Source organism: Oryzias melastigma, unplaced genomic scaffold (genome assembly GCF_002922805.2).
Source record: "Oryzias melastigma strain HK-1 unplaced genomic scaffold, ASM292280v2 sc00357, whole genome shotgun sequence".
In the NCBI taxonomy this organism is placed as follows: domain Eukaryota; kingdom Metazoa; phylum Chordata; class Actinopteri; order Beloniformes; family Adrianichthyidae; genus Oryzias; species Oryzias melastigma.
Window position 1 is genome coordinate 994 of NW_023416955.1, and position 14447 is coordinate 15440.

The following is a 14447-nucleotide window of genomic DNA, read 5'->3' on the forward strand; positions in this document are numbered from 1 at the left end:
GATAACTTTTTGAGGTTTATGTGACTGGGGTTAAATTTCAGCTCAAAGGTGCAGATAGATTTAATAATAATAATAATTATAATAATAAACAAACCAAATATAATGTAGAAAATTTTTTGCTGTTATGGGTGTGTGTCTTTTTATGTAGTTTTTGTTTTACTACTCACTGGTCATGTCTGTTTGGGCTCAGGCCTTTCCTTTGAGGCTTTTTTTAGGACTTTTAACTTTTTTTCACTTTAAACAAAAATAATATGGTCCTTGCAATCAGTAGACTGCTGCTGCGGGCCATAATAAATAGTAGAGCAGCAAAGATGAGGATCTACACAGTCTTGTGGCGTAAGATTCCTGTAGTAGCCATTGCCTTTCCATTCCGGAATCTTTTTCTCTGCTAAGTAAGATTTTTTTTCTCCACTAGAGGGCGACATAGTGAAGTGGGCGGGGCTCTCCTCCTGCTCTGTGTTCAACATTCAGTCAATAAGAAGTGGTGCTGTGAAGAGAACAATTGTCAGAGTGAATGTTGAACATCAGCTAGTTTCTCCTGTTGATTGAAACCTTGTTGTACAGATGGAACATTGGCTGTGGATTCTTCTTGCTGCTCTTTTCTTTGGTAAGACACAAAGATCAACATGTTTCCTCTTCAAACACTTCAACACATTACTGAGCTGTACATGAAGAGCTGTTCAAGCTGCTGATTGTTGTCCTTCAATCAATCATCTTTATTGATTCATCTCTTCCTCTGCATGTTCTGTTCTTCCTCAGAGTGTAAAGGAGAAGACAAAGTGATCCAACCAGGAGGAGAAGTCATTGCTGCTGAAGGAGACTCTGTCACCCTCAACTGTACCTTTGAGACCAGTGACACATTCCCAAGATTGTTTTGGTACAAACAAGAAGTGAACAGTTACCCAGAGTACATGATGAAACATTACTTATCCACCAAAGAAAATGCTCCAGACTTCAAGAAAGACAGATTTAATGCTGAACTCAAATATGAATTAGTTCCTCTGAAGATCTGGAAGCTTCATGTTTCAGACTCTGCTGTGTACTACTGTGCTCTTCAGCCCACAGTGACAGGAAACAGCAAAACTCTGTACAAAAACCTGCAGACAACTCAGTATCCTTACAAACCACCAGAGGACTCTATATTTTAAAATGTATATCCTTTAATAAATGTATGCAGTCAAGTAGCAGAAACACATCCTTACAAAACTATGTGGATGACACTGAGAATTACATGTATCTCACACCTTGTGGAAACAGACTAATGGATTCTGTTTCTTCATACAACAGATCAGTGAGTGAAAACAGATTAACTCTCTGCAGATAAACACAGACTGACTGAGAGAATCGTCTTTGGTCCAGAGAAACGAAGAGAAAGCATTAACCGTCATCTTCAGTCTCTTTCTCTAAAGCACTTCATCTAGCCCCTGTGCTGGTCCAGATGACCCCACCCTTACAATGATGTGTGAGCCATCCCATGACAAAGGTGGAAAAGGTGGAAAATATTTTCCCAACTGGGCTGGATTGGTTAAATCATGGAATCGCAGTAGCCGTCACAATGCACAGGTCTAGATGGAGTAGAAGTAAAGTACACTATAGACTAGTAAGGTACTAGCACCTGCCGTCTGAACTTAAAGAGCAGGCATAGGCCCATGTCTCATACACCAACAGGACCCTGGGCAGGTGAAGAATCAGGAGGCATAATAAAATCGCAGAGTGTAATGTTCTTAGTTTGACCACTATTGTAGACTAGCTTGACATTTAATGGCATACACATCACTGACCAATGTTTCAAAGGTATTGCATGGAAACAACCACCTCAATCATGGTTCAACACCAGCAGAACAAAATTTTACTCCTACGATGCACTCCTGCTGTGGGCAGGATCACTATAGTATAAATAACTAAAACAAACAACAATTTTGGTTTGTTTCCTTTTACAGTATTACAGACAAAGTGAGTCTTTATACCAACTTATGTCAAATTAAGGACTATTTCAACCAGTTTGATAAAATATGAACGGTGGGGTTGCCTTGTTTGTCCGCATGGGTTTAAAATGTAAGGGTATTCCATGTCCTTCTCAAATGAAAATGAAATGGAATGTTTGACTTTTGAAATTTAAAGGGAAAGCTTGAAAAATATTCAAATACGTTGTATTTATAGAACCCCAAGTGGATGTTTGAACCAGTTTAATAAGAACATTTCGGAGTTGTTTGAATGAAGTAATAAGCTGACTTTAGTTTGTGAGGATTTCAATATAGATTTGTTAAAAACTAGTGATGATGTTAAAACTACAGAATATGTTAACACCATGTATAGTTTAGGTGTTTACCCTTGGAAATTAAAACCAAGTAGAAAAACCCTGAATAGTGCTACACTAATTGATCATTTATTTATGAACAAACTGGCTTTAAAACAAAGAGCAGACTTCTTTTGACTGATAGTACTGACCATCTTTCCATTTTTGTAGTGATTGAAATACAAAAGAATCAGAAAAATAAAAAAATGGAAACAATGAATTGTATTTTCAGAGAAAAAAAAACACCCAAAGCAACTGAAGCAATGAAGAGACAATTTGTTTCAATGTGAGATCTATGTAGATAATGTCAATGATTCTTACAACATTTTCTTGGATATTTTCACGATAATTCATGATTTCTACTGCCCACTGCAAACATGTAAGAAAAAAATCTTAACAAAATCTAGGATTACTAAACGTTTATAAAATGCCTGTAGAAAAAAGAACAAATTTTATCAGGATTTCATTAAAAACAGAACAGAAAAAATGAGATAAAGTATAGAAATTACAAAAATAAGTCAGTAGTTATATCAAGAAAACAAAAATAAATTATAATGATAGGTTAATGCAGATATATGTAAAAAATATTAGAAGTACATGGAAAGTAATTAATAATGTAATAGAAATGAAAAGAGAAATTTTTTCCCCAAGATGCATTAAAAATGATAATGTGACTATTGAGGACAAACAGCAAATTGTTAATGATTTTAGCAATTTCTTTGTAAATGGTGCTAAACTGGCTGAAGAAATACCAGTTGTGAGTGACATCAAATGTAAAATTGAGTGCAATATCAACACAATGGTTCAAAGTGGAGCAAGTCAGAGTGATATCCTTGAAGTTGTACACCAGCTGAAAAGTAAGAAACCTACTGACTGTCATGGCATTGACATGTCCCTAATTTAGAACTTATTCACAGTATTCTCAAACCAATTACTTACATTTGGAAAAAATCCTATTCTAGTGATGTTCCAGACCTGAGAAAGTAGATAAGGTCATTCCGATGAATAAAAATGGCAATAAGGAAACAAAGAAACAAAATCTCCTGATTACTGAACTTGCACCAGACAGACTTTAAACCAGGAGGAAGAGGAGCTGAGAGAAGAGGAAGAACAGATGAAAGAACAGACAGTGAGATTGAGGGAGGAGCTGAGCTGTTAGTGAACTATAGAACAGACACAAACTTCCACTTTAACACAGTTCAACACACAAAAGCCAAACATCATCTTTCTCCAACATGCTGTCTGTGCAGACATCTGTGTTCACTCTGCTGCTTCTAGTCATTGGAACAGGTTGATGGATTCTTTCAAAGATACATTTCAGCATTTGATGTTTGTCCATCACTGATCTGACTTCTCTCTTCCTTTAGATGTCAGCTGTGAAGAACTCACTGCAGTCAAGAAGGAAGAGTCCACTTTGGAAGGAGCTTCTGTCACTCTGTCCTACAAATATCCCAAACTTTCAAGAAGTGATCAGTTTTACTGGTATCGACAGTTTCCAGGAAAACCTCCAGAGTTCTTCTTCTCTCACTTGGGATCAGAAGCTCAACTACGGAGTTTGGATCCTAGATGTTCTCATTAAGTGAAAGATGAAGACAAACTGATAAATCTGCAGATCTCTTCTGCTGCAGTGTCAGACTCTGCTGTGTACTACTGTGCTGTGCAGCCCACAGTGACAGGAAACAATAAAACTCTGTACAAAAACCTGCAGACAACACAATACTCCACAACATCCACTAGAGGGCGTTACATACTGTCAAAGCAATCGTGAATCACTGAACCAAAAGATCAGACACAGAGCTGTTGCAGAAGCACCAAACTCTGATTGGTTGAGCAAAACTGAAAAAGATGTCATTGGCCCCGCCCACTGAACTTCAGATCATCCAGTGACATTATTTCTGCCTCATTGTGCTGCAGTGGAAGAACAGAGTTCATCTGCTGTCTGTGTGTCTTCAAGAACTCGAAAGACATGTTGCTTTACCTCTTTTTGCTTCTATCTCACATTCTAGGTGAGTTTAAGAACAGAGATTCAAGTTTGCTTGAAGCTGCTGCATGAACTCATCATCTCATTCATCTAATGGCTTCATTTTCTCCACTTTTTCCAGGACTGACAGCTGGAGACACAATCTCTCCTGATCAGGATCAACTTACAGGAACTGAAGGAAAATCTGTTACAATGAGATGTAACTATCAGACTGATTATAGCTATCCCGATCTTTACTGGTACAAACATGATTCTGATCTTCAGGCTCCTCAGTTTATTCTCAAGAAAGGAGGAAAGCGCAGCACAGGTGAACTTATTCCAGATAATCGATATGAATCCACAACAACAGAAACATCAACTGAACTGATCATCACAAAGTTAACTCTGGCAGACACAGATCTCTACTACTGTGCACTAGAGACACCACAGTGATCCAAAGTGTAGAAGAGGCTGTACAAAAACCTGAAGACAGATATGGACTACTCTTCAAAGAGGAGGGAAGTGGTTTTCAAAGCACAGCTTCATATCAGATGGATTCTGTTCATTCCTGTTTGATCAGAGTCTCTGTGGTTACAGCTGCTAATGAAACACTGAGGGAGGATTCACATCAACACGTGATCTACATCAACCAATAAACATCTTTATAAAGTGTTCCAACATAATCTACCATGAAAACTCATCCATCCATTTCCTAACCCGCTTTGTCCCTTTTGTTAATCATGGATTGCTAGAGCCAATCCCAGCTACTATTGGTTTAGGTCAGGGTACACCTAAGCAGTAACTCTAACACGTTGGGGGTGAAGCCATCTGGGAAGTGACAAAGCATTCTGTGATTCAACCATTTTAGTTTTAGCATAAAATAAAATATTTTCTAAATGTATTCTCATTAATATCACTAAATAGTTTTTGTAATTTGTTAAAAAAAATACGTTTTCTTAGTCATTCATGTTATTATCTTTTCTCAAGTTCATTCAGAAATGCTACAACACCAAATTCTCTTAATGCAAAGTGACTGACATCACACAGGCGATCCAGATTTGAGAGTCTGCTCCACCGGGACAAAAATACATTTGTGTTATCTTCTCACTATAAATTCACAGTTACTTTGACTCTGTGCTTTAACTACATATACATTAAAGACATTAAGCATTTAAACACCCTGTGATTTTGCAAGTTCTCCCACTTAGAAATCATGAAGGAGTCTGAAATTTTCATTTTTGGTGGATGTCCACTGTGAGATTCATAATCTAAAGAAAAAAAATGGAAATCACACCCTAACCCTTTCACTGATCATGTTTAAAGGAAAAAGAATGAGCATTAACCCGAGAAAACATCCCTACTGTGAAGCATGGGGGTGGTAGCATCATGCTTTGGGGTGTTTTTCTGCACATGAGACCGGACTACTGGTCTGTATTAAGAAGAGGATGACTGGGGTCATGTGTTGTAAGATTTTAGGGAACAACCTCCTTTCCTCAGTTAGAGCATTGTCATGGTTGGGTCTTCCAACATGACAATGACCTGAAGCACAAATCCAGAATAACCCAGGAGTGGCTCCATAAGAAGCATATCAAGGTTCTCGAGCGCCCTAGTATTCTATACCTCAAACCAATAGGAAATCTTTGGAGCAAGCTCAAACTTCATGTTTCTCAGTGACAGCCAGAAACCTGACAGATCTAGAGGAGATCTGTGTGGAGGAGTGGGCCAAAATCCCTCCTGGAGTGTGTGTAAGCCTAGAGAAAAACTACAGGAAACATTTGACCTCTGTAATCACAAACAAAGGCTACTGTACCAAATATTACTTTGATTTTCTCAAGTGTTCAAATACACATTTGCAGCAGTAACATATCTTCAAAATTTCAGTCCCTTACATGATTTTTAAGAGGGAGAACTTGTAAAGTCAGAGGGTGTTCAAATACTTATTTGCCTCACCGTGTTAGAAAGTAAAACACAAGGAAATACAGGTCAAAGTCAGATCTTTACAAGATGCATTTATTTTATAAAACAGATTTAAGGACTCAAAACATCACAAGCATTAACCACTGACAATGCTATATATTTGAAATTAGCTCAGTCTTTCGATAAAAAGATCAGGGCTATAGTGTCCTATGCTGTAATTGTCAGTAAAAAAGCTGTTTAAATTGATGCCATTATTTAAAAAAACTTCTCAGTTTTACATGAATCGTCATCGCTTCCTCCCTTCACCTTATCTGGAGTAAAGGAAATAATCATGCACTAAAATAGCTATTTCCTTTATTTCAGAGATGGTGAAAGAAATAACACTTTTAGTGCGCGATGAAATCCAAGGCACCAAAATCATTATTTCTTTTACACCAGAGAGGGAATATCAGTTTTGTTCCTGGTTGAACATGATTGCATTGTGCAACCAGTTTCACACTCCTGACATGACCGATCACTTCCTCCATAGTGAATGATGAGAAGGTCAGGGGCTGCTCTTTCTTCTAAGCTTGGAAAAAAAAGCAGAACCAGGAGATGCAGATGCCTGTCACGCCCTAGATAGTTTTGTTGAGCTAAACCAGTGTTCCTCATTCCAGGTCCTCGAGAGCCGCCAACCGGCCTGTTTTGCAGCTCTTTGAGTACTGCTTGCTGCTGATTACCTGGACCAGGTGTGTTCATTCAATCAGAATGTGGAGACATCTGACTGAACGAATCAGCAGCTAGCAGGGCTTGGAGATCTGGAAAACAGGCAGGGTGGTGGCTCTCGAGGACCTGGAATGAGGAACACTGAGCTAAACTATCTGATATCCAACAGACATGACCATCAATAATCCAAACTCTGATTGTAAATACAATATATTTACTCAATAAATATTTGTACACATGCTGTTTTAGCAAATATGTGTTCAAAATACACACAGATTTTTTTTTATGTTGTTTGTGCTCAAGATACATAAACTATGTAAATATCTGTTTGATTTTTTTTTCCATAAAATTAGTTTGTCATTGATGGAACATTAAATACTCAGACCAGCCCGTCTGGTACCAACCATGCTCCATTCAAAGCCACTTAAATAACCTTTCTTCTCCATTCTAATGCTCGGTTTGAACTGCAGCAGATCATCTTCACCAAAATTTACAACCATCAGACATTATTTCCAGATTGAGATTGCATACAAGCGGTTCGGAATAGAACAGGTTTTGTAAAGCCCCAAAGAAGACATAAAGAACATATATCTCCATCTCTGAAATCCTCTTCCTTACTCCACCAGAGGGTGACATAGTGAAGTGGACGGGGCTCTCCTCCTGCTCTGTGTTCAACATTCAGTCAATAAGAAGTGGTGCTGTGAAGAGAACAATTGTCAGAGTGAATGTTGAACATCAGCTAGTTTCTCCTGTTGATTGAAACCTTGTTGTACAGATGGAGCATTGGCTGTGGATTCTTCTTGCTGCTCTTTTCTTTGGTAAGACACAAAGATCAACATGTTTCCTCTTCAAACACTTCAACACATTACTGAGCTGTACATGAAGAGCTGTTCAAGCTGCTGATTGTTGTCCTTCAATCAATCATCTTTATTGATTCATCTCTTCCTCTGCATGTTCTGTTCTTCCTCAGAGTGTAAAGGAGAAGATAAAGTGATCCAACCAGGAGGAGAAGTCATTGCTGCTGAAGGAGACTCTGTCACACTCAGCTGTTCCTTTGAGACCAGTGATGCATACCCGTATTTGTTCTGGTACAAACAAGAACAGAATAGTTACCCAAAGTACATGTTGATACGTTACTCATCAACAAAAGATAATGCTCCAGAGTTCAACGAAGACAGATTTAAAGCCGACCTCAAAGACAAATCCGTTCCTCTGACGATCCATAATCTTCATGTGTCAGACTCTGCTGTGTACTACTGTGCTCTGCGGCCCACAGTGACAGGAAACAACAAAACTCTGTACAAAAACCTGCAGACAACTTATTATCCTTACAAACCACCAGAGGGTGCTGTATGTAAAAAAATAAAGTGCATGTAAATATCAGCAGTACTTTATCAGTCTAAAAATATGCAGATGACACTTAGATTTACAAAATAGTCACAACACATGCATGTCCTAACCCAATGTAATAGTCCATGTCCTCTGTAAAGGACATTTGATTTTTTGATTAGGTAATTTGACTTAAAGTACTCTACTGAGTCCTGGTGTGTTTGATGGACTGTTCTTAGGAAACTTTGGACCTGTAGACTTAGTTTGTTTCTGCCTCCAACAGATCAGTGAGTGAAAGCAGAACAACTTTCGGCAGATAAACACAGACAGACAGAGATCATCATCTTTGGTTCAGAGAAACCCAGAGAAAGTGCTACCAGTCCTTTTCAGTGAGTTTATCTAAAATGTAGCCCTCTTTTTTACTCATGTAGTAAATGAGTGGGCTCTGAGTTCTTTCAGGTTTATTTAAATTTGAAGTTGTATATTTTTTGTTTATGTTTTGTTATGCATTTGTTTTTTTTTTTGTTTTTTTTTTATCTATGTCACTTTAGGAACACAAAACAAAAATAAAAATAAAGAAATAATAAAGTTTTGCTTATAATCAATGCAAAAAAACAGTACAGAGTTTTACTGTGTCATGAACCATGACATAACAATCTCTCCTCTTTAAGACAAGTCGACACGTTCGGTAGCTCTCCCTCTTTTCTCCTGAGCCAAGACAGGGACACTTTTTTTTTCCTCCCAACTATGCCCCCCTCCTCTCTATACTTGCCACCCAACATCCATAAAAGGTAACAATACACAAACAACTTTAAAGCAATATACATTTAAACAAAAACACATTAAAATAAACAAATTAGTTATAATAAAGGATAAATGAATGAATTTCAACAAAACATAATAAATGAATGTACTATTTTCTTACCGATATATGTTTTCTGACCCTCCAGGATTTTGCGATGTTGTGATCACAACTATTAATGCAAATTCAAGCAAACCCAGCGATTTTGTTGCGCACTATGCAATTTTTGATTTTAACTGCAACTTTACTGCAACTTTGACCAATCTACCATGACAACAGTCAACATAGTTTTGTGACTGTTTCCCTTGTGACTTCTTACCAGGAGCCGTGCTCTCTTTTTTTATCTCTCTTTAGTCATCTCTGACTTTTTTCTTTTCAAGAACGGTCACTCCGCGGGGTGGTGGGCGCAGGTACGGAGCGGTCTGCCTTATTGTGGAGTGCACAGCTGCTGCACAACATCAACAGAGTATGAGAGAAAGACAGAGAGACTCTGGAACTCTGGAACCATTTCACTTTAATTGATAATACAAAGGAATAATTTAGAGTCTGCAGGAAAATAATTCCATATAGAACCTCCTCCACAACAAACCTATAAACACCTGAGAGAAACTCCGAAACAGAGCAGATCATTACTGACAGAAGTAACCAGATCAACTCCTCTAAGCCTTGGTCTTCCTCTTCCAGCAACCCACCAGTGATGCTTTTGAAATAGTTACAGAGGAAGACTCTGTGAAGAACATGGAGATCTGAGGAGTAATATGCTTATGGTGTATTTTATAATTTTTCACTGGAAAAATGTTTATTCTGAAATCTCTTTAAATGAATACAGAAATATCTGGATTTTTGTGAGCAGGAAAGACCAAAAGTTCATTTTCTTTTTCAAGGTTCTATTCAAGTTAAATGACAGCAAAACATCATTGTATATGATGAATTTTGGGGCTTTTCAAAAAAGAATTCTATATTAAAAAACATTGCAACTTTTGTCACAAAAGTTGCTGCAACATCAGGCATTTCAGGCCGCAACAATCATAAATATCTGCCGCGAAATCCTGGAGCGTCTGTGTAGTTATGATGCAATGTATTTATTTGTTTTAATACCTTCTATGTGTCAGGTATTATATATTATATCATATTATTTATCCTGGCTACACAAATCTAGAGACTTATGACACATTCATCTACAACAGGTTATACTGCTGTAATGGACTGTTCTCTGGACTTAGTAAAGGAGCTGTAAATCAGCTGCAGTTTATCTAGATCACTACGGATCAGATCTGGACTAAAACCAGGTGTGGCAACATAGAGGAAAATCTATTCCTAACTTATCTGGATCTGTAAAGGCGAGGCAAGTTTATTTGCATGACGCATTTCATGTACTGAGACAATTCAATTACTTAATGGGATTTATTTGTTGGTATTTCTGTATGATTATTTAGTTTTACATGGATTTCACAGAGTGCGGAAATGTGTGTCGTGGTAGTGAGGACGCCATGACAGACGCATAGCTTGTGAGAAAACGGCGCCAATTCCAGCATCCATGAGTGTAGAACAGCTGAAAACTGTGAGTTTTGGTTCTATTGTTTATTTGTAACTTTTCCAATGACTTGTTAGTAACTTTGTTTTTTGTCTTCATTCTCTGTGGTCAGAGTTTAGTGCCGTATTTTTATTTGACTTTATTTAACATTTTTGTTTGGTCAAATCTTTTGCAACAAGAGCAGTTGTCAAAGCAATTCTGAGATTTTGTTCTACTTACAGAAAGCAAGTTTGTGACCATTTTTGAGTGTGATTACAGCCATCGAGTCGCTGAAAAAAACAAAGTGATGCCTGTCAATGAAGCCCATATATACGTCTCTCCCTTTAAACAAAAATCTCTGTGATTTTTCCCTAATAGTTCTCCTTATCTTCTTTTAGTTTCAGAAGCATTTTGATGTTTTTTTACATTTTTAATTTTGAGATAGATCTCAGACCAAAGCATCAAATAATGTATTTTTATGGAAAAGTATTAGTAGCCTTTGAAGAACCAGTGTGAGCTCATATTCTCCTCCTTCACAGCTGCAGAGCCAATGTCTGTGTCACCTTCAGTCATCGAAATACACCGCAGACAAACATGAAGTACATTTGATATTAAATGGAGAGTGAAGACGTAATAAAAATGTCAACAACATAAAATCATTTTTATTTTAGCATTAGGTTACTAGCATAAGCAATGTGAGCTAAAGACAGGCAGTCACCTAATATAGAATTGACTTTTGCAATATGACATAAGAGTTTGGTGATGTTCACCTCGTAATATTATACGCTGGTATTGAACATGAAATATGCAAAATACAGCAGTTTTCAGAAGAAAATGATTGAAACTTTTAAAAAGCATTTGTAGCACAGATCAGTGGACAATTATTTATTTTATCATTGAAAAGTGTAAAGGTAACAGATGATCCACACATCAACTTTGGGGAACTTTTAACAGTTTAAAAAGTCTTGACTTTGTTCTCTGCAAACTGAAGAACTCAGAGAAACTTTTCTTCCTGGCTTTGCTCCACAGAAACAAACCACAGCAGGAGGAGGAGCTTCACAGCAGAACATGAAGCTTCATGTTGGAGCTGAAGAGCTGCTGTGTTCTCTCTGTTCTTCATTCAGTACCAGAGAAAAGAATGTTGCTGCTTCTCATCTGGATGATGATGGTCTCCTTTCAAACTGGTATGTCATCAAAAGATGCAGATGGAAAAGGAGATGATGGACAGGAGAAACATCTGGAGATGTTTGAACTGATTTACTTTGAGATGATAAAAGTCAGATTCAAGATTAGAATCCAAATGTCCTGATGAAATCTATCTTTGTTGTTTCCAGGATCCTCTGAGGATTTACTGAAACCATTGAAAGATGAAGTGATGGATTTGGAAGGAGAAACTGTCACTCTGTCCTGCAAATATTCTGGTTCTGTGTATAATGTTCAGTGGTACCAACAGAAGTCCAGTTCATCTCCTCAGTTCATCATCGCTGACTTTTCTGCAAAAACAGAGAAATATTCAGTGAAACACGACAAACAGAATCAGGAGTTTCATCTACAGATCTCCTCTGCTGCAGTGTCAGACTCTGCTGTGTACTACTGTGCTCTGCGGCCCACAGTGACAGGAAACAACAAAACTCTGTACAAAAACCTGCAGACAACACAATTCTGCTCAGCATCCACTAGAGGGTGTCACACACACAGAAAGCACTGATTGTTGAGTCAGGTGGACTGATGACAAACAAAGAAACATTGCATAGGGATTTGGAAATAAAAACATCTCAAGCCAACCATTGGCTTAGCTGATCTTTTAAAAAAGAGCTCATTGATCCCTCCCACTAAATGTCTCCCTCCTTGAACTGCAGTGGAAGAACAGAGTTCATCTGCTGTCTGTGTGTCTTCAAGAACTCCAAAGACATGTTGCTTTACCTCTTTTTGCTTCTATCTCACATTCTAGGTGAGTTTAAGAACAGAGATTCAAGTTTGCTTGAAGCTGCTGCATGAACTCATCATCTCATTCATCTAATGGCTTCATTTTCTCCACTTTTTCCAGGACTCACAGCTGGAGACACAATCTCTCCTGATCAGGATCAACTTACAGGAACTGAAGGAAAATCTCTTACAATGAGATGTAACTATCAGACAGATTACAGCACTCCTTGGCTTTACTGGTTCAGACATGATTCTGACCTTCAGGCTCCTCAGTTTATTCTCTGGAAAGGAGCAAAAAGTTCCACAGATGAACTTATTCCAGATAAACGATATGAATCCACAACAACAGACACATCAACTGAACTGATCATCGCAAAGTTAACTCTGGCAGACACAGCTCTCTACTACTGTGCTGTAGACACACAGTGATCCAAAGTGTAGAAGAGGCTGTACAAAAACCTGAAGACAGATATGGACTACTCTTCAAAGAGGAGGGAAGTGGTTTTCAAAGCACAGCTTCATATCAGATGGATTCTGTTCATTCCTGTTTGATCAGAGTCTCTGTGGTTACAGCTGCTAATGAAACACTGAGGGAGGATTCACATCAACACATGATCCACATCAACCAATAAACATCTACATGAAGGTTCAAATAATACAGTTCATCACCACTGATGTTTGTGCAGAAACTTCTGTTTTTGTGTTTATCACAGAAACTAAAATTAAAAACAAATTTATATTTAAGTTTCTCTAATATTAAAACATGTTTAAATACTTTTAGACTTTTAAATAATCTTCTACATTTTTAATATAGAAAAAAATCTTCTAAATGAATTTGTGATAATCTTAGTGATGATCTTCTCACACATTTTTTCCATTTCAAAGTTAAAATACAAAAACTTTACCCTTTACAGCAGCTGTGTTCAGGGTTTAGTTTGTACCAAAAAGAAACAGTGGAAAAAAAGCATTAAAAAAACTTAACAAGTGCTTATCTCTGACACAAAGATGATAAGTTTTCCAATCTTAGGACGACGTGAGACCACCAGTTCCATCCACTGGCTGTCTGTTCCATTTGGAGTTAACTGTAAGATTCTTTGATTTGTTTTATAATCTTTGGCTGGTCTAGTCCTGATTTACCTTGCTGAGATTTTTTTTTTTATTATTCTTAAAGGCTGTAAGATAAATTTTTGTTTTATTTTTTCATAAAGTACAGCAATTAATGAGACTCATATTTCAAATTGTTTTGAAATGTTTGCATGGAAACCATGTTCAAACTTTAAGAGTATTATTAATGTCCAGAAAGGTTGTCAAATGTTTTTAAAATAACTTATTAAATCTTTGGTCTCTTTCAGCAAAGATGCATTAAACTAAGGGAGGTGCCAAATGTAAAAGTCCAGCAATTAAAATTAGCCACCAGTTTTGTAATATTTCACCAAAGAGTCGACATTTGTTGCATGTCATTCATTTCTATTTTTTTTTTCACAAGCACAATTGTTACATTTGTTATCTGAAAGTATAATACAATAAATGCTTAATAATAAGGATTTCTCAACTTCGCCTAAACAGCAACTGTCATGCACTGCTGAGGGTTGATGTAAAGGTAAATCCTTTAACTGTTATTTGCTAGTCAGATTAGCTTCCTAATCAAATTTAATGAAGACCTCAAAACTCTTTTAAAGTTATAATATGTAATGCTTTTAAATTTCATGGGCTTATGATGTAATAATTCAGATGACAATGCATTGTGCAATTTATGATTCAATAAGCAATTTGACCTTTCATTTTGAAAATGCATTTTGCAATTTACAATTCATTATTTTAAAATGACATTTTAATACATGGTTTGCTTTAAATTAATTTTAAAGTAACTTTAAATCTATTGCATAGTAAAATCCCACGCTGTGTCAAAACTCAAATCAACTTGCAAAACAGCGCCCCCTGCTGTAATGCATTCTCATTTTTATCCAGGCGCATCCAGTTGGTCAAAACTCAAATTGCT

The 14447-nt window shown here is 37.1% G+C and overlaps 1 pseudogene and 2 gene segments (V, D, J or C); all 3 read left to right on the forward strand.

Annotated features, from left to right (window-relative positions):
- Positions 1 to 564: 564 nt before the first annotated feature.
- On the forward strand, positions 565 to 1148 carry LOC112141576. The segment is given in 2 exon segments: positions 565 to 607; positions 760 to 1148. Coding segments are annotated over 2 exon segments (432 nt in total).
- A 2323-nt stretch (positions 1149 to 3471) lies between these two features.
- LOC112141577 lies at positions 3472 to 4709 on the forward strand (annotated as a pseudogene).
- Positions 4710 to 11481: 6772 nt separating this feature from the next.
- Positions 11482 to 12131, forward strand: LOC118598348 (the record flags this gene model as incomplete). The annotated part of the segment is given in 2 exon segments: positions 11482 to 11706; positions 11857 to 12131. Coding segments are annotated over 2 exon segments (381 nt in total), but the record flags the coding sequence as incomplete, so codon positions are not given.
- Between the last annotated feature and the right edge of the window lie 2316 nt (positions 12132 to 14447).